At 37.2% G+C, this 18860-nt stretch overlaps 1 protein-coding gene across 5 annotated transcripts in view; it reads left to right on the top strand.

Annotated features, from left to right (window-relative positions):
- The window catches only part of GRM8 (glutamate metabotropic receptor 8), a 777053-nt gene that overhangs the window by 476870 nt on the left and 281323 nt on the right, over positions 1–18860 (top strand). For all 5 annotated transcript variants that reach the window (XM_079152225.1, XM_079152227.1, XM_079152223.1 and 2 more), the window contains exon 7: positions 17352–17552. In XM_079152225.1, the coding sequence (XP_079008351.1) occupies positions 17352–17552 (201 nt within the window). The remainder of the gene's footprint in view (positions 1–17351; positions 17553–18860) is intronic.

Raw genomic sequence — 18860 nt, forward strand, 5'->3', positions numbered from 1 at the left:
TCCTCAAATATTTACCATAATACTTTCTTCTAGCTTTTGGCTATATATAGTATATTTTTGTAATCTATAAACACCCTACTGTGCAATTGCACCCTAAATCTTCTGGCTCCTACCTATAACTCAGTACCCATAAATCAACACTTCCTTTCCTTCCCTCACTCTTACTCTCCCTGGAATCGTAACCAGTATTTATTTTCAACTTCTATGAGATCATTGTTGTTGGGGGCTGTGCCAATGTGGGCTGTGCCGGGATGGCGCCTGGTGGCCAGCCAGAGGTTGTTTTGATCACATCGGCAGTGAGGAGGTTAATTAACATAAGCACACTCAGGTCATTTATCATTGGCCATATTCAATTAAGTCCACGCACTCAACGCGTGTGCACATGTGTTCCCGAGTGCTCCTACTCGGGCCTGCTCTTTTAACCTTTGCCCTGATAGGGCAGCTGGCTCCTTGTCTGATCTCAACTGGCGTGGCCCCGCCCTCCACCTCCTGAAGGGAATATAAGTGGGCAGTAGGCAGAAGGCAAAAAGCAGCAGCTAGCAGAGAGAAGAAGCAGCTAGCAGTAAGAAGCAGTAGGCAGTGGCAAAAGGCAGATCATAGAGCGGAGAACTGAGAACACACCTCTAGGTTGCACCCTTTAGTTCACAGGATGCAGGACGCATCTTTAAGAAGAAGCGGCAGAACTTTAAGAAGAAATAGATCTCTGAAAGCATAGTCTCTCTCTCTCTTAAGCAAAGCCTCTCTCTCTCTCCTAAGAAAAGCCTATCTTCCTCTCAAAGCCTCTCTTCCTCTATAAGCTAGGGAACAAGCAAGCAAGCAAGGAAGCAGCACAGAAATAGAAGTAGTTTATTTCCAGTCCACCTCCGATAAATACCCGCGCAATTGTTACTGCAAGTGGTAACAAATATCCAGGAATTGGTACCGCGGGTGGCGACAAATGTTTTTAGATTCCACATGTGAATAAAGTCATGTTGTACCTGTCTTCCTGTGCCTGGCTTGTTTCACTTAATTTCTTGATTTCTAGATCCATCTATGTTGCCACAAATGACAAGATCTCATTCTTTTATGGCTGAATAGTATTTCATAGTATGTGTATAGGTACCCCATTTTTTTAATCCATTCATCAGTTGAACAGTAACTGGTTTATTTGAAGACAGCCAGAATGTTCATTAATTCAGTGAGGAGGCAATACTATGGAGGTACTATGCTTAAAAGGCATTTTAAAGTTAAAAGTGTAAAAAATGCTAGTTTTAAATGGCTTTTATGAAAACAGGCACAAGAATACTGTGGTATATATATACAATGGAATTTTATTCAGCCATAAAGAAGAAGAATATTATGGCATTTGCAGATAAATGGATGGAATTGCAGAATATCATGCTAAGTGAAATAAACAATCCTAAAAAACCAAAGGCTAAATGTTTTCCCTGATAAGTGGATGACAATATATAATAGGGGTGGGGAGGTGGGGGTGAGAGAAGAATGGAGGAACTTTAGAATATGTAGAAGGAAATGAGAGGGAGGAGGATGAAAAATGGTGGAATGAGACAGACATCATTACCCTATGTACATGTATGATTACACGAATGGTATGAATCTACATCATGTACAACCATAGAAACAAAATGACGTACCCCATTTGTACAATGAATCAAAATGCAATCTATAAAATAATTTAAAAAATAATTAATTAAAAAAAGAGTACTGTAGAAATCATAGTTTTCACATTTTGAAGTAGGGAGTCACTATACCCTCATTCACAGATGACCCTGAAACTATGAGAGGTTACATATTTGCCAGGCATAACAGATATCACAGGAATTTCTATGATGAATTTTAAGTTTTTCTTACTATTCCAGGCAACCTCAAAAACTAGTACAATTAAAAGTCAAAGTGTGGCAATGAGCATGTCACTGTCCTTGAGCTTAAATGAAGAAAGAGCTTGGCTATACCTCATTTAGGGTTATACCCAGCTATAGGTAACAGAGTGAAAATGACACCTGTTTCAACAAGGTAGAACTTGACTTCTCTACCTGGTAAAATTCAGAGGAAGCTACCCTCTGAATGATGAAGGAGTGATAGGGTGGTTCTGTCCTACTCTGGCCTCAGGGACCACAGCTCCTTCTAGTAACTAACTATAGAAATGATCCCTGAAAGTAAGGTTTTATCCTTCTGGTTTATTGCTTCATCATGTCTAGTGCACAGTACTGATTCCTCAGGTGAGTTTCCAGTGACCACATCAGCATTTTAGGAGGCAGGATGGAGGAAAGGATGAAAGAGGATAAAGAAGCAAAGGCCCCGACCTGTGTCTTTCAAGGAAGTCTCATAAAATTTGCCACATTATACATGGGCCTACGTCCTATTGGCAGCTAAAGTTAGACACAAAGGAAGCTGGAAAATAGTCTTTTATCTGATCAGCACTGTTTCCTCCTACAGACAATATATTCTAATGCCTTGTAAGAAGTGGTAGATTGGTATCAAGGTACAACCAATGATCTCCACCCAGGTAGCCATGGTTTGTGTGGTTGGGTTGAAGGCAAGTTGCAGGAGCCAGGATGTGTACTGCAATGAGGTAGTAGGGACACAACTACTCTTCTAAGAAGCCTGTCTCTGAACCAGAGGATGCTTTACCAGATGCTCCAATACCTGACTGTCTCATTCCTAAAATCATTTGATTGAAAGACTATTAGAAAACTCACAAATTAAAACACATACCACTTTATTTGGAAGCTGAAGACACAAGACTACAATGGGAAGTTAAAGGTAAATGTTTACTAGGTGCTTAAAGTGCTTATGTTAAATGAGATGTGTCTATCCAACAGGATCAGCTGACAGTTACATTGTCATCTAAATCCAGAACATTATTTATGGGCTTATTCCTTATTTAGACATGAGTTATAATGAGAAAAAGAAGAACAATTGGAGTAGAGGTACACACATTATGGGCTCTTGACTGTATGTCTTCTAAGTCTATGATAATGGGCAGGTTGCTTTTTCCGAGACTGTTTTCTTACACAAAAATGGGAGTAATAAATCTTGCCTTTCAGAGTTATTGCAAGTTATGCAGCAACATTTCCAACTTGTCTAGAATGGCGGTTGGCTCATGACAGATCCCTATAAATGGTAGGTCTCCTTTCAGCTTCTAAGAAGAAGGCTATTTCTGAACATTTATACACTTGAACCTTTATATCTAAATGTTTCTTTTATCAAGTCTCCTCTATTTTCTATCTAGTCCTTGGTGCCAGTAACATAATTTTGGTAGCAAAAATAAATCACTGAAGAAAACAGATTTGTTAGAAATAAATATAAAGTATATCTAGGGCTATGATTTTCACATTAATTCTAAATTTATCAAATTTCTATTTATAATTTTTCCTCATAAAATGTGTTTTGATATTCAAAGTATGTGATGAAAGTTAAAAGGCGAAAATATTTCAATTCTTTTTTGAACTTTCATGCATGGAAAGTTTAAAGATGAAAGTATTTTCAATTTTTTTCTCTGCATTTGCATACAAGGGTAATAATGAGAGAGTCTAATAGGTCTTGCTCCATCTCTCAAGGTGAATCCAGGGTTTGTTGTCAAAACAGATCCTTGGTTGTTGATTCAGTTCTTCCTGGGCCAGAATTCCACTTCTGTTTTTGAATGTTTTCTACGTCCTGATGGAACCTAGAGATAAGCCAAGGACTCTAATTTGGTTCATATGTACTGTGCAAGAATATCATATTGTATATTAGATTGCCTTTTAGGAAAGACTTGTAAAATTAATTCACTCCCTTTCCATTGTTAGTTAAATTTTTAGTCAAAAGCCACAATTTTTTATCACAGGCAATGCTATGTATGAGTTCTGCTTAATGAGTACTGATGTTTTATTGATTATTTGGGAAGTGTTGAAATACAATCACAGGTTGCTGATTTCTGAGAGTTTGAAATGAGCTGTCATATGAACACTTAGCTTATCCTGGATCTGTTGTTTTAACACTGTCTAATGTGGTTAGTCTCAGATGATCTATTTCCTCTATTATGGAAATTGTCCTGTTGGTCCATTTGAAGAGAAAAAAAACAAACAAACAAAAACAAATACTTCTTCTGACTTACCTTTGATGAGCAAAATATAGAAGGTATGAATTTAGTTTATTTGATTAATGTTTTATAGTTGTACTTTAGTGTTTATAGTAGTTTCCTAGCATGGTACTTCACAGAATATTTGAAAGGGTTGGAAAGCTAATTGGGACTATCTTATTTATTTACACTTTTTATCAAGAAACCCAGTTCAGGTCAGTTTACAAATGTTGATATTAACCTAATATGTATTAGGGTTCTCTACCAGGCCCAGCAAGGGCTCAGAAGAGTTAGATCTAGCTCCTGTCCTCCATGGGGTTTTAGATTATTGGGAAAATAATACTTGGAAACAAGCTATAAATTTTAAAAAAATATTATTTACGAAAGATGGATCTTGCTTATCCATTGAACACAGTCTGCAGCCTCTGCGTTTACGATTCCTGTTGAGGAGTTGGAATGAGGGTTCCGTTTGCATCCCTGAAGATGTGTGAGAGAAGCAGAGGCCAACTGAATTAATTGGAAGGCAAGAAGAGAGGTCATCTTGTCTAGTCCCTGTCCCTGTGAAGGATGGCACTGAAACTCTCCCAGACAGATTGTGACCTGCTTTAATCAGGCACTGGCATTGTACCTACGCCTGTGCAGTGACCCCTAAAATTGGGAAGAAAAGTGAAAGACCTAGTCAGTCATCCAGAGGATTGGACCATGCCGTACAGTCAACAATTGTTTTCTTGTTTCATCTGAGTGATCCAGTACTACACACAGATGCTACAAATTTTTATTTAAAGCATATGCATCTTATAGTAAATCTATTTTTAGTCTTTGTTTTTTAAATTTAAGTATCTATTACAAAATTATTTGCTTTTGCCGTTTCAACCAAAAAACATGGTTCTCTGTTGTTGGTTTCTCTGCTACGGTTTTCCATTGATTTGAGACAACTTTTATGTAACTCAGACCTTCCTGTTATTCATCTCTTTCCATAATTCATTTATTCCTTCAAGGCTTTTAATTCCTCGTGGGAAAACTCTTTTAGAAACTCCTTCAAATTTTGCTTATCATCAATAGAATGTAATTAAAACAAGAAAGAAAGTGTGACCAAAAAGAAGCAGCATGGCATAAAGGGAAAGTCATGGAATTAGGTGATTTGGGGATCCTTTCCTGGATCTGCCATGAGTTGTTGGAACTGGGAAACTCACTGGTCCCTCTGTTCAAGTTTCAGCATTTGTAAAATAAGAGACTTGAAACAAGCTAGTGAGTTTCAAATTTTTTTTTTTCTGAAGGTGGAGAGTGGGGATTGAACTCAGGGGCACTTGACCACTGAGCCATATCCCCAGCCCTATTTTATTTAGAGACAGGGTTTCATTGACTTGCTTAGCACCTCACTTTTGCTGAGGCTTACTTTGAACTCACGATCCTTCTGCCTCAGCCTCCCCAGTTGCTGGGATTACAGGCATGTGCCATGGTGCCCAGCTGAGTTTCAAACTTTTTAAAACTGCATTCCAGGTTATTTATTTATGGTGTATATTAACACACAACACCTATCTCATTACTGAAATAAAGGTTTCAAGAAACCTCGCTTTCTGGTACTTTTCTGATGTGCTTGATTTCTCTTTTCTTAATTTTGAAAATGTGCTATTTGTGATCAAGAACCACTTATAGGGTATGTCACAGAGTACAAAGAAAGTAGATGGGGATGATTTTTAGTCATTTTTCAAGGGCATTCCAATTTCATGAATGACCAGTTCTAGGGTCTGGCAACATGTCTTCTGCAGGAATATTCCTTCCTTGTTGACAAAATTTTGAAAAGGACAAGAGTATAGAGAAGTCAGAAGCTGATCGTGTAGAGGAGAAATTATAGATATGGAAAGGAGAAAAGTTGTACTTTCCTATGTTTATATTAAAGGCAGACTATAGTATTTACTAAGACAATGGTACTGGGAACTTGCAAATGGGATGATTGAAGTCAGTTTGTGTGTGTGTGTGTGTGTTACTGGTGGTTGGACTCAGGGCCTCATGCATAGTAGGCAAGTGCTGTACCACTGATCTGCATGCCCACCCTGAAGTCAGCTGTGGAACCACGCCAGTCACAGAAACAACTGCTATGCCAGCTCCTTCCCCAGTTCCTGCACCATACCCTACACTCAGGACGTTCGTTAATAATTGACTAAGGACACCCAGTGTCGGATCCTCCAACCTGAACATATAAATGCTACAAATCAGGCAGTCAAGGGAGCACACGGAAGTTTTAGGAAGAGACAGCTAGTAGAATTTCTCTCTCTCAGTAGGAAGAGACACACTGTTGATTGCCCATTGGGCAAGTGTGTAGTTCTTAGTGGGACACCGCATTTCTGGTATAGATAGCATTGCCCACCTCACTGAACAGCATCAGGACCTGTGCAGATATATAAGCCAGGAACCTAGAAGTCACTCCTAGCACCACCTTGGCTTCAGCTCCCATATCCGAATCCTGTCTATTTTAGCTTCTTATATGTCTCAAGTGCTTTCACATTTCTCCTCCTTCTTCACCACCTCAGCCCATGCCACCATACACTCCTGTCCAGCCTATGAAATAACCGCCTGGATGACCTTCCCATCCATGCTTCCCTTCTTCCTACCTATTCTCCTGACCTAGTGCTATTTCTGAATGGGGAATAAGGTTATTCCACCTTTCTATGGCTTCCACTGTTCTTAGGAAGAAGAGAAATTGACTCTGTGTAGCTGGCAGGGTCCCTGTCTGGACCCCTCTTGGCCCTCCCCTGAGAGAGCCTCCTGCCTCCACCACAGCCTCCCTGGCCTTGTTGTGGCCCTTCCTACTCTTCTGCTCCCCATCACTGGGTGTTCGCCATTGTTGTCACCTACTCTGTGCTCCTCCTATTGTAACATCTTACCTAATTCACTCCTATTTACCCTCTAGATCTTAGCCCTGGTGTCGCTCTATGATGCAAGGGACGAGGTCAGTTTTTGTTTACTATTGTATCCCACTTGGTACTTAGTATATCGCAAAGCTTAATGAGCAATGATAGTAAGCTGATTAAAAGAATAATGTAGTGCCAACGGCTTTCCACATTCTCTTTAGACTGTCACATACATTAACTCAGTTAATTATGGCAGCCACCCTATGGGGGAGACATTACTATTATCCCCATTTTACAGACAATAAAACTGAAACATAGCAACTTAAGGGACTTACTCAAAGCTTCAACACTAGTTAATGGTGATACTAAGATCTGAATCCAGGAAGATGAGATATGATGTGGGTATCCTAACTACTAACCTAAGTTACCTTTGTTCATCTTTATTGAATGAATATACCAATCTACACACTTGGTTTCACTTTCTGTTGTGATTTTTTTCATTTGTGCAATTGGGAAAATGTTGCACATTATAGAAGGTTGAGTACTTTATAATGGTTATTATTTATTTACTACATAATGGTCCAGATAGCCTATATAATCTCATTTAATTCTCACAACCAACACACAAAAAGGTAGAAATTCCCATTGTATGAGTGAAGAATACAAGACCCCAAGGTAGGGTCTAAAATCTTGATCAGTCTCATTCTGGAGCCCTTCCTCTTTTGCATTTTCCCCTTGTTATATAGAAGAAGCAGGTCTTAATCTGTGCCTTCCAGAATGCATAGAATTTAAATAAGGGCATTTAAATTTGAGCATTAAAATTGAATTGAAATGTATGAATTATGCCTAGAATAACCAATTAAAAATCAAATCAAAACATTCCCATTTTGTAGAGCTACAAAATATAGAAATATCAAGGCATTAACTTAAAAAGAAATAATGTGGATGATATTGTTACTGAGGATTCCAAAAGATTTGAATGAACAGATATTCCATGTTCTCAAATGGGAATTCAATACTATAAATTTGTCAAATCTTCTGCAATTAATTTTAAAAATGGATACAATCCTAATGAAAGCTACAATTTCTTAAAGTAATAAGACTAGTCAAGAAATAATTAAAATAAAGAATATGATCTAACCAATGAACCAACAATGTGATCTAACACTGGAAAATCACAATAATTGTAAAAAATGTAGTATTGACATAGTAAGAAACAAATGGGGTATAGCAGCAACTCCAGATATGTATCCAAGAATTTATAAGAATTTGATATATATTAAATTGACTTTATGTACATCAATGGGAAAAAAGTATATATTCAATAAATAGCACTGGGAGAACTGGTTCACTATTTGGAAAACATAAAGTTGGGACCCCTTCCCTGCCCCAAATATCACATTGAGAATCAAGAAAGAATTAAATGCAAAGATATAAGTCCATTGAAAATTATATGAGAATCTTAAAGATTAAAGACAATATTAAAATTATATTTTTTCCTACAATATAGGAAGTTCTCATAAGTGAAGTGAATACAACATATTAAAAAGAGCATATTACATGTTTAAAAAGGCAAAGAAAGAAATGTGGAAAGGCATCAGAGCATTTGGTGGCTAAGATGGGAGCTAATACATGTTCTTATTTTCTTCTTTAAACAATTTTATTTTCTAGTCAAATTGTGTTATTACTTTTGTAATTAGAAAAAACAAAATGTATTTTTTTAAGGCAAATGCTGAGCTAAGCCACAGGGTCTACAATGACTATAACATATTGGGTGGGGGAAACATTAGAAGTCTTATCTGAGTGGGAATTGTGATAGGAAAACTTGAATTCATCTGTAGAGGGGTGTTATGATCTGGATACGAGCTGTCCCCCAGTTCATTCCTGTGTTAATGTGGGAATGATCAGAGGTGAAATGAATACACTGTGAGAGCTGTAACCCTATATGTCTATCTTAGTTTGATTGCACTTACTGGGTGTAACTGTTGGCAAGTGGAGCATGGCTAGAAGAAGTGGGTCACTGGGGGCATTCCCTGGAAGGGTGCATCTTTCCTGTGGCCCCTTGCTCCTTTCTCTCTGCTTGTTTGGCCACCACAGGTGAGCAGCTTTCCTCTGCCATGCCCTTCCGCCATGATGGGATGCCTCACCTTAGGTTTGGAGCAATGGAATGGTCTCTGGACTGAGACCTCTGAAACCCTGAGCCCCCAGCAAACTTACCCTTCTCTAAGTTGTCCTTGTCAGGTATTTTGGTCACAGTGATGCAAAGCTGACTAACTCAAGGGGGATGTCTTTAAAGAGAGAAACTTTACCATCAGCAATAGTTTTATTCGTTATTTGAATCATACTGCCTCTTATGTGCATGATCTAAGATAATTATGTAGAAAAATGCAAATGATTGGATTTAATCAAACAGCCTTTTCTTTCTTTAGGGACTTAGGGATCTATCTGTGAAATAACTTGCTCTCCTGTAAAGTCTCTTTTAAACTGGTTGTTTTGCCTGAAGATAAGCTCTTAATCTTATTTGCCACTTACCTTAGGTTTCTCAGTGTTTTTGAAACCCTAGGGCATTTCATGGATATTTTAACACGTGAAGGGGACACCTGGCACCTGCCTAAAGTACTTTCCATTTCCTGCCAGGCACAAAGGAGAGAAGTTATTGTGAGCTGATCTAGAGCTCTTCAGTGGTTGATTTACAAGTGTTTCCTGATGTGTCCTCAAGCAGTGGAGAGCCTTCAGTTCTTGCTACTGCATTTAAATTACAGAAGAAGGTAGAGAGCAGGTGATTTTCAGCAAAGGACCCTTGTCTTCCAATTTCCTCTGCCCTTTGTAAATAGGAAAGGCAGAGGCTCAAATGAGTTCATTAGCCCAAAACACCTGTCTCTACAGGTCCTTGACGAAGCCTATGTAGAATCCACAAAGCAGAACCTTAGGTGTGGAATTCTCCTTTGAATTTGTTATTTTCATAGAGAAATCCTATAGAGACATAAACACACACACCTCCAAGGCTAAAATACCCTATTATAATTCTGTAAGTATAAATTTATAAACTTTATTACCTTTGTCTTTCACTACAAATGCCCAATCATCTTGCATGTAAATTTCAGCCATCTTTTGTCAGTTTTATCTCAAGTGCATGGCCAAATTCACAAGCAAGATGAATTTTTTTTTGTAGTTCAGAAAATTGCTTAATTTTTTTTGAAATGTATTTCTCTGTTCAGTACATTTCAATGCCAACATTGTCATTTGTTAATTTTTATTAGTATTTCTAAAAGTTTCTAAAAAATTATTTTTATACTATGCTTTTGATTCTTGTTCTAGTACACTCTTTAAATATTAACACACATTTATATCTGGAATATATTTTCTCTCACTTCTTAACTTTTAATTTCTTCTGTCTCATCCTATTTCCATTCTCTACGTGGTCTGCCTCCCAATTTGCATCTCTACCTTCAACTTATGCTTACTTCAGTTCACTTTGCACATCATTCTCAGCAATAATCTTAAGTGTTGACTATGGCTCTCTATTTCAAGTGAATAATATTCAATATTTAAGTCTAGCATTTAGGACACTCCATGATCTAATCTAAGTTTTTATACTTAAAAACAAAATTGGTGACTCAAGACTTGGAAGCTGGGATGGAAGCATCTGAGCAGAGTCACAGAATGGACAGCCAATTGAGGTCCTGTGGTTTGGAGACCTCACACTATGGTGGCACAAAGAGGCAGTCTACACCAACAGACGGAGAGGGGGAACCCTATCATGGAGGTCCCGGTGGGCTATGTTCCCAGGTAAAGACCCCCAGTAGAGTGAGGTTCAGGAATTTGTCTGGAGTCACACACCTTTCAAGTTGTCCAGTGGGGGCTCAAATCTAGGTTTACTACTGGTTCAGTCCTCTATCTTGACCAGCTCTTTCCATCAGTTAATCTTTCTGCTTTATCTCAGGGCTTATGATTTCATCCCTCTGCAGTGTGTTAGGTGCACACTTATGTGGGTATCCTAGTGCTCAGGAGACATTCCTGTGTAATTGAGCATGCTGCTTAAGTTCCTTTCCCAAGCTCCATTTATTGTATCTTTGAACTCAGATCACATTCAGTAAAAAATGAACTGTGTTTGCTTACTTGATGGCAATTACTCTTTAGTTCACAGTGCAGTTCTTGGCACGGTTCTCACTGATTTAAGTGTCACCGTGCGATGCAGTTATGACATATATGTGCAGTATTGGGAAAAGCACAGGTGGAGCATGAAAGCCTTATTCCTGGTTATCCCTAGTGAGGCATGGAACTTTTGCAGAATTCCGAATGGCTTTTAAATCAGGTCCTACACATTAATGTATTAATGCACATAAGGCTCACAAATTCTCTTCTTCCCCTTACCGTTGTCCCCACAGCAACTCCAAGAAAATGACATGATTCTTTAAAATAGTTGCTCCATATTCAAGAAAAAGTCAGGAGTTAAAAGAAAAGGAACTATTTTCTAACCTAGAGTTGTAGCTTAGAGTCTGAGATTATTTCTACCCCAAGCAGAGACAGTAATAAAATTTGCAATCAACTGGATGTTTGGTTTCTTGTGAATAAAGCAACTGATAAACTATTTCTCCTCCTCCTCCTCCTCTTTCTCCTCTTGTGGCCCTGAATTGACTACTGCCTATTGGATCATTGCCACATTAATATTGGAAATTTGTATGACTAATTTCAGGAAAATGAAAATATCCATCTGACATTTCAGTTTAGAAAACTGAACACCAGCCCAAGAAATGGGAAATTCTTAGAAAGCAGAGCTGGGCAACAATAATGTGTGTACCCCAGAATTTAAAATTCCTGTTGGGCTCTTCTTAGGAACTCACATTTTAATGTGTACAAAGCTTTGCCAACTTGAGCTGGTTTGCCTTCATACAAGACCTAACAAAAGCCAGGAAGATGCACCACAGTGTGTGAAAACCTTAATTAAAGTACATGTGGTATTTCTTGAACCAATAAGAACTTCCCATGTTTTCTGGGAATATGAGGTAGAGTCGGAAGTTTGAGATTTCATTAATGAAAACATCAAACAATCTTGCTGTAAAATTTATGAGGCTAACTCCATCTCCCATGGTGCAAATGCTTTGCTATATGTTGTTAATTTTAAGCTATATACTAAAACACATCACAACTTTACAATCAGGCATGTTTTAAGTGAATGGCTGACAGCCTTTGACAATATTTAGCACTTTATAGCAATACATTAATGCTAACTTTAAAAACTATAGCAGAATGAAAGTTTACAACCAATTAAGTTGTTAAGTCACTGTCATCTTCCTAAATTCCTCTTTTGGATGAATGAGAGAATCAGATATAGGAAGGGATGATCCAAATCTAGTTGCAGTAAAATCCTAAGTATCATCCTGAGGCTCATGTGTTAGTGAACAAATACCTCATTTTTAGATGAGCCTGAAGAGAAATATACTATTTCTATTTTAATTTAAAAGTATCTTTCGGTTTTTCTTTCACCAGGACAGGGGTCCTGAGGAATTCTCTCAAAATGGAGGTGGACCTCAACTCAGGCCATGAGGGTCCTTGGTGTCATTGCAGAAAGGAAATTAAGGATGGGTCAAAGTGAGGTGCAGATTGAATTTCCTGAGTGAAAGAAAGAAGTGCATACTCTGAGACAGGAGGAGTGGGGGCTTCAGAGAGGAATGTACCAGTGGCATCTCAGCCACAGTTAGGTGTGTAAGAGGATCTAAGAGGGTGGTTTTAGTTCTCCTTTCATGGATAACTGGACATGTTGACCATTACTGAGCTGGGGCTTTTCTTCTTTGTTTAATACATTAGTGCACTTGTGGATGAGGGCTAATAATTGATTTAATAGTGTTGTTTGTGGTCAAGGTATGTGAAAGTGACTTTTAAGTCCATTTGAAAGTGGATTTTAAATCACGGCCACTCTAGTGTTGCCTGCTTTCTACCTGTCCTCCTGTCTTCTGTCCTACCTCATTCCAGTTGTGACCCTGTGCTTACACTGGTATGTGTAAAATGTCTCACAGTGTTCATGAATTCATGTGTGACACCGTCACTAGACACACATCTGAATTTTTACTTAAAAAACTGCACAAACTTGGATATAATCTGCACACAAATGAATTAGATTTTATAACTAGCCAAGAAAATAAATAGTGAAAATTCAATAATTCCCTTTAATAAAGTGGTGTGGAATTTAAGAGTGCATATGAATCCATTACATATGAGGTTGAAACTTTTTTCTTTAAGAAAAGCCAAAGAGTAGTAGTGTGTCTATTATGTTGAAGTTTCTTTATTACAATTTATCAGGAAAGGGTTGTATATATATAAATTTATCCTGATTATTAAATGATGAGGAATATTTTTATAGAAGGGCAGAGAATGCTATGGCATTAAAATAAAATTATAATATATTAAATCCAGGACATTTTGGGGATACAGAAAATTTAACAATAAAAATATTTGTATTTGTCTAGCTCTGATGTGTGTCCCATGAATGGCATAGAATTTCCACATTCCTTAGTGTTCTCACCGTCTCTGCTTCCATTGAAACAGTTTGGCTTAGGTGTTTTCTTCCAGTTCTATGCTTGCTGTCCACCCTTCGCTCTGTAGAAATGGGAACATAGAAATCCTCCACCTATTCTGTTCTTTAAAGTCAACAAAAGAGAGCAAAATCAGATAAACAGTAATATTCATCCAAGAGGGGTGTGTGTGTGTGTGTGTGTGTGTGTGTGTGTGTGTAGTGGAGAGATTCACAGAGCAGCAGTGTAATTAGCTTTAACCTGGTATGTTAGACATCTGTTTTAAAAAGTCCCTCCACAGTTTTTCCACCTTGTCCTTGACCCTTTCCCTGTGTCCCCCAACACCCTGCTTCTTCTTTTTCTATTACTTCCTACCTGTTTCCACCCTCTTAAGAAGAAAACAATTTATTCCTTAGAGTTTTTTTTTTTTTTTTTTTTTTTTTTTAAATTTACAGATCATTATTGTCTTTCTAGCATCCATTTGAAGCCAGCTCCAGGCCTCCAAGAGTGTCTAAGGAAGGACATGATAGAAGTTTTGAAATTTATAAATACTGGGAAATATACAGTCACCCTTCTTATCTATATTTTTTTCTGTCTGGAGATTGAACTAACCATGGATCAAAAATAATTTTAAAAAATACGTCTACATAGAATATGTACAGCTTAGTTTTTCTTCTCTTTGTCCCTTAACTCCTGCAGTATAACTGTTCATATAGCCTTTATGTTGTATTCGGTATCATAAATAATCTAGTGCTAATTTAAAGGATGGGTATAGGTTATATGCAAATACTATACCATTATATGTGAAGGACTTGAGCATCCCTGAATAACGAATCTTCTGGGGTCCTAGAACCAATTCCCCAGAGAAACTGAGGGAGGGTCTGGGTGTCTCTATCTAAAGGGAAAGTGGGGAGGAGTTGATGAGATTTTCTTCTAGTTGCACATACCAGAAAAAAAAATTATTTTCATTTTGATACTCTAATACCATGAAATCATCTCTAAACAGTAAATATATATTGATATTTCAAAGGATTAAGATATTGAAGGATGGTGGTTTCCAAAAACTGGTCTATGAATGAGTCTGGGGCTGTGTTTGAAATGACAGATTCTTCTCATGCGCAAGTCAGGAAGCTCTGATGTGGCCAATATAGGTGGAACTCAGGAATCTGTATGTAGATGACTGAGCATAAGAACAACTGCTCTGGGCCTCACCATCTTCCTTTTTAGTTATTAGGTTCAGTGATGCAATGTTAATGAAACCCAGGGGTATCCATTGAGACTCAGGAACCTATCTTACAAGTAGTTATTTTAAGTTTCCGTCACTAATTTTCCCTGTAACTTTTCTCCTTTTTCATCAGTAACATCCTGGCTTTTCCAGGACTGTTTAGGTTTTGGTGCCATGTCTTGAGAAACTGCTCAGTCCTGAATTAACCAGAGTGGTTGGTAACTAGGTAAAAGTTTATAAAAAGTAGCTGAATCTATTTAGTTTCTGTAACTATTCTTCAATATTTATTTATGAATAGTCTATTTTGTGGTTAAAATTTAAGAGAGAAGTTTTAGGCAGGAGTCAAAAGGGGTGTTTTCACAAACAACTTCGTGAGATTCTGGATAGACTGGTTTTGTCTGAGGACTCAGTAGATAAAAGTGAAACACAGAGAGGGTCAGAGCAATGTTCCTGTATCACATGGACAAGAGCTCGGGTTTTGCAACTAGGGTAAACTGAGGGAGACAACATGCCTTTTGAAACTTCGAAGATGCTCTTTGTGTGAACTCATCTTCTTTGTCTCCAAATCTACAAAAGTCTCAATAGGAAGTTTTAGGGAAATAATGATGCGGTTCTCTAAAATGATTGCCTGAGTTTAGATATTGAGTGTGACTTAGAATCAGATTACCTGGAAATATGAGAGGTGAGCCTGGCAATGAGGTGATAAGAAAGGCACAGAACACGAATCTTCCAAAAAGCTAATTTCCAAAATGAATTAAATTGATTACTATAAATTGATTCTATTGTTTTAGACTTATAACATTTTGGATTCCAATTTATATTTCTAGGTCACAGAAATAGTGATAGTTGACAGTGTTGAGAATGAACAGATTCTGAGGTTGAAAGACAGTTCACGTAGAATGGGTAGCTGAGACATGAGAAAAATCAGGAAATCCGTGTTGAAAGGGAGGAACAGAATTCAGCAACATGATGGACTGAAGAAACTAGAACACCAGTCAGCAGCACTGAAAGGAACAGAGTTTCACAGGTGATTAAGAACAGAGGGGGAAATAGGCAATGACTGGATGAATAAAAATGAGTAACTGAAGAAAGGAAATGATTTTATCAGAATATAAATACCCAGATATAAAATAGTCATTTAAATCCAACTCTAAATTTAGCAGATCTTTGCATTATTAAAGTAACAAATATTTGTTGGATTTATTATAGATTTAGAACTAACATCCATGAGAAAATTTCAAGTACTTGATTTTTCTTTCTCCATGTGTAACTGATGTGAAAGTTTTGGGGAGGATGTGGAAGAGGCTCTGGTTTTGTTCTCTTAATGAACCGTTAAGGTCCTATTGTGAGTCTTTCCTTAATGCCCCTCAATTTTTCCCATTCACTAATTTTTTCCCCTAGGGGTGGTAAGAATATTGGGCTTTCAGTTTGATAATTAGGGATGCTTCATGAATCTGCTTTATGTGACCCATATAACTATAATTTCCATGTGTCTCAGTTTCCTCATCTGCAAAATAAGAAAGTTGGTTCATAACTGAGCTCTCATTTGCCTTCCATTTTTAAAATTCTATGCTTCCAGTACGTATTAAACAATAGCCAAAAGGTATTCTCCAGTGCTATAGCTGAGCTCTAATTTACCTTCCATTTTTAAAATTCTATGCTTCTAGTACATATTCAATGATAAACACCAGCCTAAAGGTATTCTCAGCCCCCTATATGCCTAAACACAAGCAGAATTACTCTGACTGACATTCATTTTGAGAGATCTACATCTTTTTAATAGAAAATTTAAATAGAAAATTGAGTCCAAAGAGAAAATAAATTGAATGATTCTTTTAAAGATAACCACAGTCACTTAAGGATACATTGTCATATAATACTTATAAAAAAAAGCTCCCAAATAGAGCATATTCAAAACAAGAATAGATCTGAAGCGGGGAGAACTTACTTTGAGCTACTAATCAAATGATGCTCTTAGAGCTGAGATAGACAAAAAGAATGACATTCCATACCTTTTACTTAAAAGATCAAGTCACTATCAAAATGTTATTTAATTACTACAATGTATTATATAATGAGATTCAATACGGTGAACATACAGATAATGAAACTATACTTTTCTTATTTTTTATCTTTTTGTTGCTAATGAAATAGTTTCTGCTATTTCTCAAGAAAAAAGTTAAATACGCAGTTTAAAAACCTGACTATGAAGCTGGGTGCAATGGTGCACACCTGTAAACCCAGTGGTTTGGGAGGCTCAGGTGGACAGACTGCAAAGTTCAAGCCAGTCTCAGCAACTTAGTGAAACCCTGTCTCAAAATTTAAAAAATAAATAAATAAAAAGAACTGGGGATTTGATTCAGTGGTTAGGTGCCACTGGTTTCAACCTCTGGTACCCAAAACAAATCAAAACAAGACAAAACAAACCACTTGAATGGGAGGCTGCATATATAGCTCCATAGTAGAGTGCTTGTTTAGCATGTGCAGGGTCCTGGATTTGGTCCCCAGCACTGGAAAAAAAAAAAAATCAAACAACAACAACAACAAAACTCAATAATACAGAATTAATCAGAAGTAAAATCAAATAGTTTGTATTTCATTAAATATACCTTGTACCTCAGATGATGGAAATCTTCATGCTAATGCCATCTTTTGTTGAAATCTAACAATGATAATTGATGGTTTTCCTTTTATTTTTGCAGGACTAGAGAGAATCGCTCGGGATTCATCTTATGAACAGGAAGGGAAGGTCCAATTTGTAATCGATGCAGTATATTCCATGGCTTATGCCCTGCACAATATGCACAAAGATCTCTGTCCTGGATACATTGGCCTTTGCCCACGGATGAGCACCATTGATGGGAAGGAACTACTTGGTTATATTAGGGCTGTAAATTTTAATGGTAAGTTGCAACTTTTTTTTTTTTTTTTTTTTTTGTGGTCTCTAAATGCTTTAGAAGTGACAGGATGTTTTTGTCCTCCCTATATATAGAAGATACTCAGGCAGAGTGGAAAGCACAGGATTAGAAACAGTTCTCCTTTTTAATCAGAAGTGTGAGTTTTTCCACCTGCTTTTAAATCTCAACATATTTTTTGTGCTACCATTAATCTGCTCCTGAAAGAAGCAAAAGTTAAAAATAAGCCTTTATCAATCAAAATATTCTACTTAAATATTGCTATTTCAGAAACAACTTAGAAGGCTCATTCAAAACCATTGACAACAGGTTAGATTCATTTGAAAATGTTTTGTTCATGCCATTATTAGAGAAAAGATTATAGACATTTTGTTTTGAAACTCACTTTAAGGTTTTTAAATAGTAAATTGAGGAAAATGGATGATCTGGAGTTGCTCTATATTTATACTTTGTAGTGTTAAGTTTCTGTGTCTTCTTTTCTTTCCTTGTATTTCTCTCAATGATTTAGCAGTCCGAAGCAAAGAGCTGCATACAATGCTTTGTAGATAGGATTTTCCCATTGTAGAAGCAGAAATGTTGCTTCCGCGACTGTCACAGAAAGCTGTTACAGAATGTCCTGGATTCACAGTATTAGGTAGGGAAGAGCCACTTCAAACTGTCTGTCTGAAGTGATGGAATTATTGAATGCTGCTGTTCTTTCATGAGAGTTGTAATGGTTGCTGCCCATGACTTTGACCATTATTTTCAAATGAAATGATAGAATGCTCTGAGCTGTCTAATTCTTTCAGTTTGGCTGTAATCCGCACAATGGACATGCCTCTGAGCCACGCACAGCGCTGCACTGTCTATCACAATACACTCCAGTGACCTCAGCTGCCAGCCTTTCTCAGAAAAGCACAAGGTCATCTTCAATTTAGAATTCAAGTGGAAATTTCTTCTTTTGCTTTTTATCAGGCAACATGAGGCAGAATTTGTTTTACATTCAACACAGAATATTCTCCTTTCTAGCAGAATTTTTGAGAATTATTACATGGCATTAATTCTTTCATTAATATAAACACTAAGGAAAGTTTGAAAATAATTTTCATGCAGTTATCAACTGGAGCAAAAGAGGATTGCTACAATGTAAAGTTATTTATCCTAATGTGAGGTTGGGAACACTTCATTTATCCATTAGTGTTAGGAAGTAGGTAGAGGAATGCAAATGAGTATATTTTCTCAATAAGTGCAACTCACCTTCAGATAGGGAAATTTTTTAAAGAAGCACTGATGAAAACATTTTAAAGGTGAATTACT

This window comes from Sciurus vulgaris (genome assembly GCF_902686455.1).
Source record: "Sciurus vulgaris genome assembly, chromosome: 8".
In the NCBI taxonomy this organism is placed as follows: domain Eukaryota; kingdom Metazoa; phylum Chordata; class Mammalia; order Rodentia; family Sciuridae; genus Sciurus; species Sciurus vulgaris.